Below are 17482 nucleotides of genomic sequence, written 5' to 3'. Positions count from 1 at the left end.
ATTCCATAATGCATGTATACCTTTGACAAGAGCGTCTGTGTTCCTCTGACACATATGTCCTATCATGATGTAGAAAGTACAAGGCAGACAGTGTAGACAACGTGTCCTCTGCTTAGCATCAGGATGCAGACATTGGTAGTTCTGAACATACACATTAAGATTTTCTACTTACAGCATGTTGTATTTGAGTTTATAACAGAAAAATAACACATTATAAGGGCCAAATCACTCTGCACCGACAGATACAGATACAGCGTCGAAAGTTACCAGATTACAGCATGTCACTCTACTTCGGATCTAAAACCCGGCCTGAAAGTGTCTGTTGCCGCCTGTCAGTGCAATGTGATTTGGCCTTAATGAGCAACAAATTGCCTATTCAAGTGCTAAAAAGTATTTTAGATTATATTATATACAATAATAAACAGTAAATAGTACCTCCAAATTGACTCTTTCTGAGGGTTTCAGCAATGTATTCAGTTCCCAAACCATCTCCAAAATTGAGTCCTCCACCTGCTGGCTTGAACTTGAATGAAAACAAAGGAATCCTCAAATTATTTAAAATCACATTTAACTATGAACGTCAGTCAGGATTTCCAATTTAATTAGACATGCATGAAACCAAGGCTTTGAGGAATATAAGTATGTTCTGTTCAAGGTCTTTTAGACTTTTATGCCTATTTAGCTGTTCGCTTAGTAGAGGAAACATTGAAAAATCACCCTTTAAACAGAATATGCGTAAAAGACATAAACCCAGACCTTAAGTCAGAGGAACGTTTTGAACTGTCTGTATTTATAGCCCTCGCAGCTTTGCTTTGTTTTGTTTTCTCGTCAAATTAAATACGACTTTTTCCACCAATAGATTTTAAAAGCGTCACTCACTTTTTCAGCATTTCCCTCGCAGTGCTGACGGTGGTCTCTGCATTGGCGAGGAATGTCTCGGGTGTAACTGGCTCGTCATTGGGCAGTGTAATCAGATGAGTGGAACACATGGATTTTAAGACGCTTTCAATTCGACAATCTAGAATATCCGTAGCAACTTTCACTACTTGTTCCAGCTCTTGCAGTGCCTTGTACACACAGCCTATGACTGAAACATTAGAGAAAAGAATTAATACATACATAAGATAATAAGCCATACAAGTCTTGATATATTAGGATTCACACCAGGGATGATAACTATAAAGATATACCGGTAGTTTTAAAAATCAACCTCAATATTAAAGAGCAGCAGAGTATATCTATAAGTATCTATAACAAAACCAGCACAGAGAAACAATTTAATTGGAATCACTTTTATCCAAAGATAAAACCATTGACAGCCAATCAGAATCCATCTTGCAGCAAGGAGCTTGAGCATTTAAAGTGACAGACAAGCATGCCCTTTCAATAAACAGAACGATATCTTCTGCTGGTGTGGACACTAATATATTTATCTTTATAGTTATCGTTCTTGGTGTGAACATGCCTTTAACCTCATAATGTGTATATAATATGTCTGCATCTAGTGCTTGACTTTTCATAATGCAGGTTAATACACTCTGGGTCAATGTGTACTTAATCTCATTTTATAAATGCAATGTTTGATTATTATGGGGAGTGATATTGATATTTTTTTATCTAACGCAATGAAATTCAAATATTTTTCAAATTGTTCAAATACTTTTTGGGGCCTCTGTAAACATTTTGCATACTAAAAATAGCATGGATGATGAAAGGTTTTAGGGCAACAACTCTGAACTAAAATTGAACAGATCAAATGTAATTTATTCATATAATAGATGTTTTACAGTGGTCGATATTGAGGGAAGTCCATGAGAGAAAGGTCAGTCCAGGGTAGAGGGCAGTCTTCACAGATCCGATAAAGGGCTGCATCGGGGATTTTAGCACGCTGGGTATCCTGCTGACTGCTGTGTTAAAGTCTCTCAGCATACCCTGTAATCTGAAACCAGTGAAATTCCACTTCATGTTAATAAAAGTATAGTTTACATTTTAAATCAGAACAATAATTTATACTTATTTGATTTTTTTTTTACAGTAGCTTTATCCCAAAACCATATGTGATGCCTCTCAATCAGGAACTCTTCATAAAGTACACAGTATACATGCAACATACAGTATATAGTGCTCCTTTAAGGTGATTATTTTAGTGCAATGTCTTTAATGCACTCACTTCTCACAATACTCCTTCAGCTGAGGTTGTTTGGTAGCCATGTTGTGGATAACATCGGGTACATCTGCACCCTTTTGATACATGCTATTTGCCTCTTGCAATACCTCCAGGACCAGAGGGTCAAGATTCACAAAGAACTCCTGTCACAAATAATGTTTCAGTTAATTAAGGAGTTAAAGTGTACAGTTTGGGTTTTGTATACTGTATAATAACAGGTTAAAAATTGTAATTTGCAGTTGATTTCATTGCTTTCAAAAACAAAAAAACATTGAATTAAGCTGAATACATTCACAGTACTGATACATTTTGCCAAATAATAATGTCTTGAATTGATAAACTTGTAATGAAAAGTAGATGCAAACCTTAGTTTCTGGGTGTATGGTCAGCAATGAAGCATTGAGACCATGTAGTACACGATCTACACCTTCAGTCCAAGCTCTGTGATGTATCATTTCATACTCCAGGAGTACGGCAGCAAGTCTGTTGTACGCTCGAATAATCTTCCTCCTGTTTGCCGTCTAAAGGTCAAGACAAAAACATTGAGTATCTCGAAATATCTTTTTTTTTTCATCAAACACAAACTACATCAAAACGAAAATAAACTGTGTTCATCTATTGACAATCTTGTCTTTGGAAATTACCTGCATAATGTGCAATTTGTCTTTTAGGATTTGCATTGGCAAATCAATCTTTCTAAACAGATGTTGTGACCATGCAATTTTCCTAGCCAGCTGCAACAGAAAATGTAAAACACTATTAATGTTTTAGTCCCAGTGACACTGCTTTCTTGTGTTGTATACTCTGCATACATGTAAAATAAGTTGTTTTTATTGTTTATTAAACGATTTAAATATAAATGAGCGCTGAAGAGTTTGCTAATCACTCAACAGGGAACTTACAGGGGTCAGCTGGAAATAATTTGGATTGTCCTTCTCTCTTTGGTAGCATTTGCGTACATACTCAAGGTCATCTTCGTACCGTTGCAGAACTACCATATACTTCTGGTCGAGGTCCATTTGTCTGCCCACACCGTTCTCAAATTTGGACAACAGGTCAAGGACCTGCTCAGTCTGTTGGTACAGTAAATACATTTACTTTTAGTGTAGGAGGAATATATTTACACAATATATTGATCCTGTGTTATAATGAATGATTCAGTCATTCAAATCAATTGTTCAATTAATAATATAACTAAAATGGCCTTACAGTGAGAGGTCGTTGAAGCCAAGTGTCAATTAGTGCATCTAGAGACTGATACAAGCCCTGGATTTGATTTCTGAACTCAGTGTAGTCATTGTCAAACTAAAAGAAACATAATGTCATGAGAGATGGTTCATGTCTAAAAAAAAACATAAGACTAAATCAAAGAATATACAGTAATGAGAGATCTTACTTCTAATTTGCGATGGTCAAGCACATTGTAGGTCTTGGATTTGATGGTGGACACAATCGTTTGGTAGCGCATGGATATTTTCTCGACACCTTCAACTTTCATAAACTGCAGGGCTGAGAAATCTTCAAGAGTTGTGGCCATGTCTGTGATCTTCTCCAGACGTCTGCAGAATGTGTCAAACTTTCCGAAGATGTAATTTTCACTGTTGGCGTGACACAGCAGAGACGAGTTAAAAAACGAAATAGTGTCATTTTGATTTCAAGGTGACTTTAAAGCTGTGGTTTACCGACCTCAATTCAAATTTCTGTTCAAGAGGGTTCTGTTGTATATTTTTTTTCATTTGGTGGAAGCATTGCTGGTACTCTTGGTTCAACTGAATACATTCTTTCATCCTCTTGAGCAGTTCCTTTCTAAACGGGAATACAGACCAATGTATTTTATCTACAGTGTATTCAAACTTAGAGACACAGTTTTAAAAAACTTTAGCAGCATTTTACGTCTAACCTGTCAAAGTCCCAGACTTTAGTCACCCCTTGACAGAGATAAGCCTTGCTGGTTGTCACCATTTGATTAGTGACCTTCACAAAAAGCGATGTCATGTGTTCTGAGGTGTTGTAATATTGAGACACACTCTGAATCATGTATATGCTGTTCATCAGTTTAGGAATGTGTTTCAGCATGGTAGTCTGAAACAGAGTAAAAATACTCAGTAAATATACAGTATAACTGAAATAATGCATTGCAACTTAAAATTGTGACCCGTCCCATTAATGACACTCTTGGTTATATAATTGTTATCCTGAAGAATGTATAAAATGTTGGAGCTTACTGGAGTGCTTCTTTCCAAAAGTTCAAAGAACTTGTCCAGAGTGGATAGATATTTCACATTATTTTTAGCCTCATTGGTCACAACTGTAATATTTGCATCCTATAGATAGAAAACAGCACAATACAAACATGTAAATCAGTTATTAACCCTCTGATGGTCCTCGGTGACTTCTGACCGAATAATTTTCTGTTTTGAATTATTAAAAGTCACACCTTCATCGGAAGGTTATGATACTTGGTGACTTTTTTGGCATTTGGTATATGTGAATACAAAAAAAAAAAAAAAATTGAGGTCATGATCCGAGCATGCCAAGTGGTCGTAAAAAAAAATAGTCACACTCGTGGTCTTCGGTCAGAAATGACCGACCCATAGCAAATGAACGGGAAATAAAAAAATAAAAAAAAATTCACAATTTATTTTTTTTATTTTTTTTACAATTTTTTAAATAAAAAATAGTTTTTGAGATTGTTTCAATTATATAATCAAATCCACCAAAAAAAAAAAGTGTTTATAAACAGCTGGGGAATTCTCATGCCTCTCCATAGAGAGCTGTACATGCCATTTAGTGGGTACACCATGATTCTACGCTTTTTCTCTATACTGTAACCAGATGGTGCTATTTTTTTTCAAACAATATTTTTTTCTGAAGGATAGACTCTATATTAAACAAAAATACTGCATTAATATTTTTTTTAAATAATATATATCCATTGAACAAATAGAAATATATATATATATATATATATATATATATATATATATATATATCCATTGGACAAATAGACCATAAATATTAATAAATTCAATCAAATTGTCTCAAAATACTAAATTAAAAAGAATAAATATTATAGAACAAAAATAAATTGCATTGGTTTTACTGGGATGGAAGAAGTTTCATTTTTAGGCCTCCGGTCACTTCTGACTGGGAAGTCCCAGTACGTGACTCATAAAGGAAGACCATCAGAGGGTTAAATGTACAACAGTTCTAAAATTCATTGTATTTATTGTTGAATCACAATTTATGTTAATTAATATTAATTTAAAAACAAAAATCCTTATAACCAAACAGGATCATTTTCATTCCAGTAGCAGAGTAATGAGAGTGGGATTTGTTTAGTACAGTGAGAATTTGGAAGAAAATCTGAACGCAACGAATGTAAATGACTTTAAAATAGACAGCATTTTCACAAGTACTTTCTTTTTCCTTTTTATTTTAAAATATGTAAATTATTCAAGTAATAGCTATTTATTAAAATGTATAAAAAAAAGCAAAGCAAAACATAACATCCACTAACCAGTTCTTTCCATTTACTCAATGTCTTGGACTTGGTGGTCTGCAATATACCAATGACCATCTTCACATAAGGGTCCTTGATTTCATCCATGAGGCTGAAAAAAAATCATGAATACACAGTAAATCTAATAAATATACATATAGATGGATAAGTACTAAATTATATACCAATCTTGCATGCTATTACTGAAGATAAAGACAAAGACCTGCTGAAGGTGACCATTCTGTACTTCCAGTGTGCCAGCTCTGCTGAGGGTCCAATATCATCCGATTCTTTCCTAATGCGTTCACTCTCTGTAAGCACTTGTTCAATCTGCTTGGCCCAGTGTAACAGCACTGTTTCTAGAACTTCTACCAGCTCAAAGTTTTTAGCTTAGAGCCCAAAATAAAAAAGTAGAAGAATACAACAATTAAGGTTTGGGGCTAGCTTGTAATTTTCACAAATGTGTGGAAAAGATTTTGCCATCTGTTTTACCCAATATTTGTGAGTGTACTATGTATTTTTAAAGGGAAAATGTTATTTTAAGTGCACCAAAAATGTGGCCTTGGGAGAATTGCTATGTAACTGTGTTATCATTTGGCATTTTAATAACGAGTGTTAAACCCTCTGCTTCACATAAACATTATTACTTTTACCCAATATTTGAGCCTTTACCTGCATCAATATAGTCTTCGGCATTCTGTATGTGACTCAGATCAGGGGCCGATGGGATGTTATGAAGCTTAAACTTTTCCTCCATGCTCCTCGTCACTAAAGAGAGGTTACAGGTGAACTTATCCACAGATCTCAGGTGGTCTTGCACATCTGGGCCCGTTTGGCCACCTTTTATAGCTCCCCAATCCTAAAGGAAAGGTTGGATTAATGTCATGTGTTTTGGTTCAGTTCTGTAGTCCCAGTCTGGAGTATTCTGTAAATTTAATTATGTATATAAATGCTATACAGTATACACCAAAAATGTATACTGAATATTGAAATTTATGAAATTTAAAATAGAAAACTGGTATTTATGAATAAGGGGAAATAGACATTTTCATTCTTGAAAGCCTAATTTGTATAGGCCTCTGTGGAGAAGACAGGTCTTCAAAATGTTTCCATTTTCCAGGAAGAGAAGATTAAAAAAAAAAAAAAAAAAACAGAAAATCCAGTTTTCCAGTACACCAGACCCTTAAAAACTGTCCTTGCTTAAATAAATAACCAAAAATTATTTTTTAATGTAAACAATTATTTAATATTTATTCAAAGGTTTACTTTTTATATTAGCCTTTGGTCCGACAAAGAAAGCAGGTAAATTTCTATACAGGCATCCAAGCATCATTCATCATACCTCTTGCGACTTATAGGCTTGGTTCATGGCTTGAGTAAAGAGAAAATCCAAACGTTGATGGACACTTGTCGCTAAGCAGTCAAGTTTTCCAAAATTCACCTCCTGCAGAGAATGACATAAGGCAATCGGATGAATGACAGACAATAACCAACAGGCCAAGTTACACTCGAAAAAAACAACAAACCAACTCCCACACTGACCTGTGATATGTTTGTAGTTGTTATGGCCTTGTCCGTGATTCTCATGAAAAACAAACACTGCCCGGTAAGACCCTGCAATCAGTGAGTGAAGATTAGCCCAGGTTCATTGTTTTTCTACTTAGCAACATGCATACATAGTTACTTAGTCACTCGTCATTTAGGGCATGCTGTCCATCCAAAGCTACTTAAACAGCATTAATTGCAGGGACAGTCCCACTAGAACAACTTGTCTTTCTGACTGGTCTTGTTGTGCCTGTACACATACTGTATAGAATGTATAAAAAAAATCTAAATAGAATGGTATATATCTTACGAAGTCTCTTAGGGTCACCAAGGCCCTACAATGTACAAGTGTTGTTGTACCTCAGTAGTGCCTGTGTTGATTAACAGTTTCTTCTGTCCAATGGCTACATTTGAGGGATCAATAAAAGAATGGGCCTATAGAGAAATGCAGGCAGGCTTGTTAGTATCATGGTGGGCAGATGCTTTAAAGGATATCCCTCAGGTGCTCTTCGGTTCGGAGTCACACTTGTTATCTTCCCGGTCAAAAGTGACCGGACACCTAAAAATGAAACTTTCTCCATCCCAGCATAACCAATGCAATTTATTTTTGTTCTATAATATTTATTCTTTTTAATTTAGTATTTTGAGACAATTTGATTGAATATATTAATATTTATGCATTATTTATGTTCTATTTTTGCCATGAAAAAATATATATATTTTCTATATATATATATATATATTTTTTTTTTTTAAATATTAATGCAGTATTTTAGTTTAATATAGAGTCTACGCCTTCAGAAACAAAACATTTTTTGAAGAAAATTAGCACCATCTGGTTACAGTATAGAGAAAAAGCGTAGAATCATGGTGTAACCACTAGATGGCATGTACAGCTCTCTATGGAGAGGCATGTGAATTCCCCAGATGTTTATGAACACATTTTTTTTTTTTTTTGGTGGTGGTGGTGGTGAATTTGAATATATAGTTGAAACAATATCAAAAACTTTCTTATAAAAAAATGTAAAAAAAAATAAATAAATAAAAAAAATTTGAATTTTTGTTTGTCAATTTCCCATTAATTTCCTATGGGGGTCATTTTTGACCAAAGACCACAAGTGTGACTATTTTTTTAAGACTACTTAGCATGCTCAGATCATGACCTACATTTTTTTTGTGTGTGTTCACATACATAATGCCATAAAAGTCACCAAGTTTCGTAACATTCCGAAGAAGCTGTGATTTTTAGAAATTCAAAACAGAAAATTTTCCAGTCATAAATGACCGAAGAGCACCTGAGGGATATTTCAAAGTCACTATCAAGTTGTGTTTTACCGATCCTTTGACTTGGTAGGAGAACATCAGACTCTTTGAACCATTTGCCGAGAAGAATTTCTCAATCATGTTGAACTGTAGAATACACATACACACATTTATATGTGGCAGTCACAATATTCTATGATTTTGGGCATGTCAATCGTGTCATATTTTACACACCTGATTATCTGAGATGATAGCCTCCTCGACATCAATTTCGCCCAGGCTAATCACCTCTGCAATGATTGAGATAAGGTACCTGTGCCGGCCATCAAGAGCTGCTCTGCGCTCATCTTTGAAGGCTTTGATGTGTTTACCTTTATCCTTCTGGGCTTCATTTAACAGTAACCCAGAGCGCTTCCCCGACACCTGAGAGAAGGGCAAGCCAAGTCAGCTTATTTGAAGGGTAGGGTCTAACCCAGCACTATTGAAACTACCAGTGACATAAGTGTACATTGATTGGCCGAGCGCATGCCACGTGAAACAGTGGCACCCACCATTATCAAAAAGCTGTGTGAACATGTATATATATATATATATATATATATATATATATATATATGAGCTGAGCTCCTATAACTACCCGGTGTGAAAGCCCCTATTAATTAATTGATATGCACACAGTATGTTCAGTTCAATTTAACTAAATAAATAAAACAATTATTAATAACCTAGTTTTGTTGACAGGCAAAAGTGTGGAATGCCAGACTATAATTAACACATCAAAAATATAAAATAAAATAAAGATAATTACTCACAGCGGTGCTGACCGTGGGTGATATAGCAGCTGGTGGTTGATTGATGTTTTTATCCATTTGCATTCCAATTCTTCTGCGTCTACCACCACCTACAATAATATGGTAACTCTTTACAATAAGGTCCCATTAGTTAATGCATTACTAATATTAACTTACAATGAACAATGTTCTGTATTTGTTACAGTATTTATTCATTTCTGTCAACATTACGGTAGTTGATAAAACTACGGCCGTTCATTGTTCTTGTTAGCTTAGGTCCATTAAATAATATTCACAGATAGGCTATAATTTTATAAATAAAATTATTTTTATTGTTGCATCATGTTAACTTATGTAGTTAACCGATGTTAACAAGTGAAACCTTATTGTAAAATGTTACCAATAATATAAACAATGCTTAAGGTGAAGTTTTACACAGGGAAACTTTTTGAACAATGTTGCTGGGTAATGTTGCCGTCAACGGGCAACCAGGTCAGACACTGGGCCCACGATTGATCTAAAGTAGGCTATCTAGATAGAAATTTGTTGCCCATTCTCAATGGGAAAGTGCCAAAGCAACATCACTCTGAAACACTGCCTGGCAACATTTGTCAAAAACGTTTTGTGTAGGGTCACCTTAAGAATCCTATTTCAATACATAAAGACAAGTCATTGTAAACTGTCTACATATTAAATAAATAATTAATCATACCCCTTTTTATGGTGGTTAGAGGTGGTTTTACTTCTAGGTCCAGATGTGAGGATGAGAGTGGGTTTGCTATATCATCATTCTCTTTTTCATGAGTTGACATAGTGTGTTTCTCCTCTTGGGATACACCGGGTACATCTGACCCAGGATCAGATACTTCAATTTCCGACATTTTTTGTTTTCTCCTAGGAGTTAAAAGTGAGGAAATTCAAAAGAATCTTCATTCATCATTCAAGGACACTTTCAGAATATTTAAAAAGAATGGAATCATGTGATGTCATATGGAAACTACAGTTAATTTCTTCGTTTAAATTTAGAACCGTTTGTCAGCTGGTGTTTGACATAATGGACATAACGAACATTTAGTGTTAATCAATGGGACTTCTTTGGGAATCATGCCATAAACGAAAAATGTACTACTTCCAATTAATTTATAATTGTAGGATACTTCTATCAGGTAAAACTAAAAAGCTATCCCAAGTTTGGTGAAAGATCTTGGTCAGCTGCAAAGTTTATGGGACTTTTGGGGATTTCTGGTCATCATAGGCGAATGACGCCGCCGGTGTGTGTACACTAGAGAATAATGTGTTCGTATTCGAATTTTAAAGACGTGACGTAGTGCTGCGCGACGCGGTGCTGCGCTTCTCGTGCGGTGTGCGACCCCCTTAACGTTACGGTTAAGTTAAACTATCGAATGTTTTAAAAGTTATTTTTGTACAATTAGTGGAATAAATTAACTTTAAAGTTACCTTTGAACACACATATATAATAAATCACTATATTATTTTCCCTTTGCTACTAATTTAGAGCACTCACCTTGCCCGAGGGTGGCCAGATCCTGTCTATGGTCAAATCTGAGAGAACAAACTGAAAGCCTGAGGCAAAGTTTATTGTTACTATAGCGACTGACGCGCGTGCATGAGACGAGAACAAATAGAAACAACATGAGCCTGTTTAACATACATTTGGACCCTTTTCAGTTTTCACAGACTTTGAGGTGTTTAAATGGTCATCAACAAGTTTTTGCTATTTTTTTTTTTTGTCTAAAACGTATGAACATTTATAGGCTACTGTACTATATGGGCTCTATGCACGGCGTTATTTCCGGTAAAGCATTAGGGATGCTCGATAACTTCCGCCGATCATAGAGTCCAATGCAATACCGAGAATTTATATTGAATTTTATACTCCATGGTTATTATACTAATGAAACGTTAGTCACAAAAACAGATAAAACAGACACCCCTCGTTGTGTTTATGCTTCTTTTTAAAATTATATTAAATAAACATAACTATATATAAAATTGCATCTAAACGTATGTACGTTTCGTTTCAAAGACGGGAGGACAGTAAATATTGAAGACTCTGCCATAATCCCGTTTTCTCCGGTTTTCCTTCGCTTTAATCTACACAACCGGAAATGGACGAGCATCCTTACGTCAAATGCGGAACTTATGCGTGCATATAGCCCATTACCTTTGCATCAATGCAAGCAATTAAGTTACCCTCATAGATTTTATATATTCTCAGATGGATTTACCGAAGTTTACCAAACTATGACGACTTCCTCCTCTGAGAAACCCGGAAATAAAAAAAGAGTTAACTGTATAAATTGTGCATTTTTTTTTACCTAATTAATAATAATAATTAAAAAAAAAAACACTATATAATCAATAAACATTTAGTAAATGCAATATCGTGTTTCATAATACATTATTAAATTGATGGTATTTGAGGGGTTTTGAATGCTATGTTTTCAACGATACAATTTTGGGTGCATATTTTACATTCACTACATGTACAATTTTATTTTCACATTTTTATAAACAGGCTCTGGCAAACAAAATAAATAATAATTTGATGAGAGAAACATGCTTGTTTCTGCCACAGAATAAAATGGTGGCTTTTTTTCTTTGTTTACATCTCGCAATTCTTTTTTCTCTGAATTTATATTTCACATTTCTGACTTTATAACTTGCAATTGTGACTTTATATCATGAAATGGTGAGATAAAAAGATTTGCAAGATGTAAACTCGCAATTGCGAGAAAAAAGTCCGAATTAATAAAAATTCGCAATCACTAGCCTATTTAAAATTGTTTTTATTCTGTGGCGGAAACATGAGACTGCTCGTAGAGTTTCTATGGAAGCTTCTTATTCAGTATGGAGAACTCATAATTTTACCCTAATTTGTGTATAATTCACACAAAAAAATTGGGGCATTTCTTCAGTCGAAAAAGAAATAAAGGTTTTGATTAAAACATTCCAGGATTTTCACATAATGGACTTTAATGGGAACCAAACGGTTCGAGGTGCAAATGAGAGTTTCTGTGCAGCTTCAAAGGGCTTTAAACGACATCCGACGATGAATAAGGGTCTTATCTAGCGAAACGATAGGCCATTTAAAAAATAAATAAAAAAAGTTCAAGTTTTATAAGCACAAATGCTCACCTTGCTCTGTTCTGTGATGAGCGTTCGTGACTCTCCTGTTCAAACTCGTTTATCAAAATGAACGAATCTTTTTTCAAGTCATGACTCGTCTCGAAAGGTCCTAGATAAGACCCTTTTTCATCGTCTGGTGTCGTTTAAAGCCCTTTGAAGCCGCACTGAAACTCTCATTTGGACCTTGAACCGTTTGGTTCCCAATGAAGTCCATTATATGGAGAAAATCCTGGAATGTTTTCATCAAAACTTTCGACTGAAGAAAGAAAGACATGGACATCTTGGATGACATGGTGGGGGTGAGTAAATTATCAGCAAAAGTTTTTTTTTTTTTTTTGTGAACTACTCCTTTAAGCTGTTTTCCACATGAGGACCTACAATCAAAAAAGTCAAAATTACTATCCTTTTGAGGACATTTGTTACACACGCACACACGCACACAATGGTTCAGTAACCGCGTCTCGCGTGCAGTAGGTGAGCTGCCTGCGTCACGTCACAGCTGTAGATATAAGCGCTCAGACACGTTTAGGAGCTGAACAGGACCTGCCGCTGGAAAACTATCTCTGTTACGAGCAACATATTGTCTGTTCGTGGGAATATCTAAACAAAAACCATGCTTTAGAATGAATCCACTGTTGAACATGAGGTTTAGGAAGCCGTCTCTGTTCCGTGAATTGGGAATCGTCTGTCTTGTGCTGACAAGTGCGGTGTGGTGCTCCGTTTCTGAGAGGAAAGGTGAGTGAAGTTTTAACTTTAACTCTCTCACTAACAAACGTCGCAGATTTGACTAATTTATGTTTACTTATCTACACAAACATAACGTATTTTAAAACATATGAGAAGAAAATAAGATATATGCTAATTTTAGTCAAGTGTGCCCACACTTTTGACTTTTAGGTGTATAACATAGATAAATCGATAGATAGATACTATGTACAAATATAATAATATAATAATTATATTCTTTCATACATCATAGTTCATATAAAAATATGATAAAAATCTAATGATTATTTAAAAGAGAGATGAGATAGATATCATTATATATCATAATTATTATATGACGTTTCATAGATACATAGTTAATGTACAATATGAATATGTATAAAATATGATTAAAATCTAATGATCTGAAAAGCATTAGTTAGATAAGAGAGCTGAGGTGACATTATTAATCATCTATACAACACAAACAGAAGGATTGTCTTTAACCCCAACAAGTGACCCTACGTCAAGGAGTCCTTCACGTTGCTAAAAGTGTAATAATTACGTCTGAAATTTATTTTAAAATACTTGATGAACTTTTGAGACTGGTGACCACAGGATGAGGGCCAAGAGTTCAACACCAGCAGATGGTATCGCTAGACAGCTGCCCCACTGAGTGGGGTCTGGGCCCTCTGTTTGTGGTCCAGTCTCTACCCGAACAGACTGTGTTTAACATGCTGTTTGAGCTTTCTTGCCAGTTGAGAAATTAACAGCAGATGGGGGCTACCAACACCGTCCCAGAGCAGACCAAGCAAAAAACTGGTTTTGATTCAGTGTTTAGAAGTAAAAATGGACAGGTCTGGCTCTAAAATTGGCTTATTGGCTTTATTTCTTTTTTCCAAAATGGATATACACTTGTCAAACGGTTGTTATTTGAAGAAGCACACCTTTCATACACAAAAGAATGGTTGCGTGTTGCCTGCGTGTAGATTCTGATCATACCATCTGCAGAGAATGCAATGACGTAGACGTTCACAGATTTCATCTGCGATTCTATTAAAGACGGCAGGGTAAACTGAATAACTAAATGTAGGGTAACTTAACAACATTGGATCATTGAATTGTACAATACCATTATGCAGACTTGTGCCACTGTCTGAGGAAAAGCACTGTTCATGAATCTATAGTTTTTATTTATTTTTATTTTACACTTCCTGTTGCAAGTATAAAACTAATATTACAAATACTAACTTCTCTCATTTTACTTTTGCCACATGTCATTCATGGCCTAATGATGTTTTCTAGGAAAAATCAATTAATTAAAGGGTTGAATTAAAGAGATATTAACTATGTTAACTATTAATTGGTCTTATTATTCACAATGTTAGCTTAGAAAAGTCACATAATGAAGATACTTTAAATCCAATACATTGTTGTTTATTGTATTGCAATTAAATCACACAGAAAGTGTTGATGCACATATTATAATGAATCATTTTACATGACCTGCTTTTTTTTTGCATTTTTTTTTAGAAAGATAATGAATATTCACACCTTTTTATTGACTATCGCTTTTAAAAATCGTTTCTCCTGTCCCAGCAAAGACTTTCTCCTGAGAAATGCAAACACTGTCACTCTATCAAAACATTGCCGTATTTGTTTAAGCATCCTGATCAGCCCTATACAAAATTGTCTCCACCAATAGAGTGAGATTTATGCGGGACTATCTGTTTTGTGACCAATGGCAGTGTTGAGAAGACACTTATTATTTCTTGCAAGTCTTTTTGGTTAAATTACATACTTTGCCTTTAATGACCTGTCAATTTAGGTGTGGAAAGCCTTCTGGCGATGGACCTTTGGTATGCATGTGTCAGCAAAACCTGTCAGTCGATGCTGTCTCAACGGCATCTCAATACTTTGTTTCATTCCCACAGCCTATGGCAGAAAAAAGAGAAAAATAGGTTAGAAGGTTTATTGCTTATTACATGTATTTGAAGCATGAACAGGAAGGGAACAGCATCCATTCATGTGAATCATGAATGCGGGTTTGCGTTGGTGTGGATTATTAAGATTAATCTGAAGGCTTCCTTTTAAATGTACTTGGAACAAAGCTAGATATTGTGATAGGGTTATCTGATCTTGCATTTGTGCATGGAGGATTTCATCATTCACAATCTGTGGCATGCAGAGTCAGGCCCAGAGTTTGACAAAGTTATGTCACAACATTTATTTGGCAATGTTTTCTGCAGACTATAAGGCCAGAAACATACTCGGCACTAGATATCAGATAACTTTGGCTAAGAACAAATACTTGTACAAGATGCATAGTTGGCACTGAACATGTGATGAATAACATAAAACTGGTTCCATTGAGAAACAAAAGGAAGTTTCCTTTAAGGAAAATGTAATCGCCCAAAATAATCATGATTAATCTTAATTGTTTTTGTAATTAAAGGGATAGTTTACCTAAAGTGAAAATACGGTCATCATGTACTCACCCTCACGTTGCTCCAAACCTGTATGCATTTCTTTCTTCAGCTGAAATGAAAGATGTTTTGAAGAATGTCAGAAAACAAATAGTTGATGGACCCCATTGACTTTTGTTTTTTTACATACTATGGAAGTCAATGGGGTCCATCAACCATATACACACAGAAACCATAAAACAACCCAGCATCTAAAAAATGCTGGGTTATTTTAACTCAATTTTAGGTCAAATATGGACAAACCTAAACGTTGGATTAAAAATGCTATTTAAAAATGTTACCCAACGGCTGGGTTTGTCCATATATTACCCAAAATTGGGTTGAAACAACCCAGCATTTCAAATGCAGTACTTCAAACTACTTTGTATCTTCTTTTGTGTTTATACAAGAAATTCATACAGGTTTGGAGCAACTTGAGGGTGAGTAAATGATGACAGTATTCTCATTTTGTGGTGAACTATCCCTTTAATATTCTCATGTAGTTTGTTTAAAGCAATGGAAGCAAAACAACAATTAGATACATTCAGAAATATCCAGTCATTATGCATCTGACACATACAGTGTGAGCTGGTATAAATACACAGGATCTAAATACACATCCCTTTCTTAGTCCAAACCAATGCGCTAATCTCTAAAAGATATTCGTGTCCTCCTTCTACCCAGTGTTCATGCTGTAATTTGGTCTAGACATCACTATTTGTTCTAAATCTAATTGTCTTGAAATTCTTAGCAAACTCTTAAATATCCAGGGTCACTATGGCCACTGTTATTTACTAAAGACTGGAACTCCTGTTCTCCTGCATCACACTCTCTGACCACCAGCTACAAGGGTAAATTGAATGGAAAGTAAAGTAATCAATGTAAATGAACAGATAACTGCAATCTGTTATTGTTCAAAATGTCAAAATAGTTTTTGTCATCCATTTAAACCTCATATTTCATTGATCTGCTAAGTGGTATGAAATGTTTCATTGATTCTCGTTTAAAATATGTGGGCAAAATCAATTATAGTCTGTGAGATGCCAGTATATTTAGTCAATAATGTGTGTCTTGGGTAGAGGTTATCTACTGGCCTACGTTATTTGTTTTTTAAAAAAGAATGAATGAATGAATGAACACTGTTCAGAAAAGCAGGGAAATTATTTTCGATATTCACTTTATATATAAAGTACATACTCTACTGTTTAATTTTTTTAAAAGAAAATAGTACTTTTATTCAGCAAGGATGCATTAAAAGTCACACTTAAATGGGATATTTTACTTTGAAATTAATTTTTGGTATGTTTTAGTTTACCTCAAGGGCATCCAAGGTGTAGGTGTCTTTGTTTCCGCAGTAGTTTAAGTTTTGATATTTTTAGGTCAAACCGTTCTTGTCTGTCAGTCATATAATGGAGGTCTATGGTCACCACCTCAAAGAGCATGCACAGAGAAGTCCAAATTAAACATGATTTAATGACTCGTAAATGTAAGTACACATTGACGGCCTAAGACACGAAACGAGTGGTTTGTGTGAGAAAACGAGCAGTATTTATATCCTTTTTACCTCTTGTAACCACAGCCACGTCCAAGTGATCTGAGGGCGCTTCGGTCTGCGCAAGTAATCTTTCACGCGTGTACATCACTCATTGTTTACACGGAGATTTTGGAAGTGTTACCTTTAAGACTTTTACATTGTTCTATTTTCAACAAATGCTGTTCTTTCTATTAATCAAATAATCCTGAAAAAATGTATGACGGTTTCCACAAAAATACGAAGCTGCAAATCAGCATATTAGAATGATTTCTGATTTTTCTGATTTCCGAAAATTCAGACATCACAAGAATAAATGCTGTTTTAAAGTATATCAAAAGAGAGAAAACAGATTGTAATAAC

The 17482-nt window shown here is 35.0% G+C and overlaps 2 protein-coding genes across 7 annotated transcripts in view; one reads left to right on the top strand and one right to left on the bottom strand.

Annotated features, from left to right (window-relative positions):
- Nucleotides 1-17482, bottom strand: part of dnah5l (dynein, axonemal, heavy chain 5 like) — a 63459-nt gene that overhangs the window by 35024 nt on the left and 10953 nt on the right. For 3 of the 6 annotated variants that reach the window (XM_089125891.1, XM_089125889.1, XM_039684896.2), the window contains 24 exons: nucleotides 14940-15058; nucleotides 9981-10162; nucleotides 9290-9378; nucleotides 8712-8900; nucleotides 8550-8624; nucleotides 7575-7649; nucleotides 7212-7283; nucleotides 7012-7113; nucleotides 6342-6528; nucleotides 5893-6058; nucleotides 5688-5781; nucleotides 4393-4491; nucleotides 4068-4249; nucleotides 3854-3973; nucleotides 3564-3765; nucleotides 3377-3472; nucleotides 3070-3240; nucleotides 2812-2901; nucleotides 2533-2688; nucleotides 2171-2310; nucleotides 1788-1939; nucleotides 880-1087; nucleotides 436-523; nucleotides 21-141 (listed from right to left, as the gene is read on the bottom strand). In XM_089125891.1, coding sequence (XP_088982017.1) covers nucleotides 21-141; nucleotides 436-523; nucleotides 880-1087; nucleotides 1788-1939; nucleotides 2171-2310; nucleotides 2533-2688; nucleotides 2812-2901; nucleotides 3070-3240; nucleotides 3377-3472; nucleotides 3564-3765; nucleotides 3854-3973; nucleotides 4068-4249; nucleotides 4393-4491; nucleotides 5688-5781; nucleotides 5893-6058; nucleotides 6342-6528; nucleotides 7012-7113; nucleotides 7212-7283; nucleotides 7575-7649; nucleotides 8550-8624; nucleotides 8712-8900; nucleotides 9290-9378; nucleotides 9981-10149 — 3043 coding nt within the window. In that variant the 5' untranslated portion in view covers nucleotides 10150-10162; nucleotides 14940-15058. Of the gene's footprint in view, nucleotides 1-20; nucleotides 142-435; nucleotides 524-879; nucleotides 1088-1787; nucleotides 1940-2170; nucleotides 2311-2532; nucleotides 2689-2811; nucleotides 2902-3069; nucleotides 3241-3376; nucleotides 3473-3563; nucleotides 3766-3853; nucleotides 3974-4067; nucleotides 4250-4392; nucleotides 4492-5687; nucleotides 5782-5892; nucleotides 6059-6341; nucleotides 6529-7011; nucleotides 7114-7211; nucleotides 7284-7574; nucleotides 7650-8549; nucleotides 8625-8711; nucleotides 8901-9289; nucleotides 9379-9980; nucleotides 10163-14939; nucleotides 15059-15621; nucleotides 15662-17482 lie in introns of all 6 variants that reach the window. The other 3 variants (XM_089125890.1, XM_089125893.1, XM_089125892.1) reach the window with 3 other exon arrangements.
- The window catches only part of LOC120488261 (epidermal growth factor receptor), a 30235-nt gene continuing 25647 nt past the window's right edge, over nucleotides 12895-17482 (top strand). The window contains exon 1 of the mRNA XM_039684897.2: nucleotides 12895-13153. Within this exon, the coding sequence (XP_039540831.2) occupies nucleotides 13042-13153 (112 nt within the window). The 5' untranslated portion in view covers nucleotides 12895-13041. The remainder of the gene's footprint in view (nucleotides 13154-17482) is intronic.

This window comes from Pimephales promelas, chromosome 22 (assembly GCF_988280905.1).
Source record: "Pimephales promelas chromosome 22, fPimPro1.hap1.1, whole genome shotgun sequence".
NCBI lineage: Eukaryota > Metazoa > Chordata > Actinopteri > Cypriniformes > Leuciscidae > Pimephales > Pimephales promelas.
The sequence above is the reverse complement of the archived record's forward strand: the minus strand, read 5'-3'. Positions and strand labels throughout refer to the sequence as shown.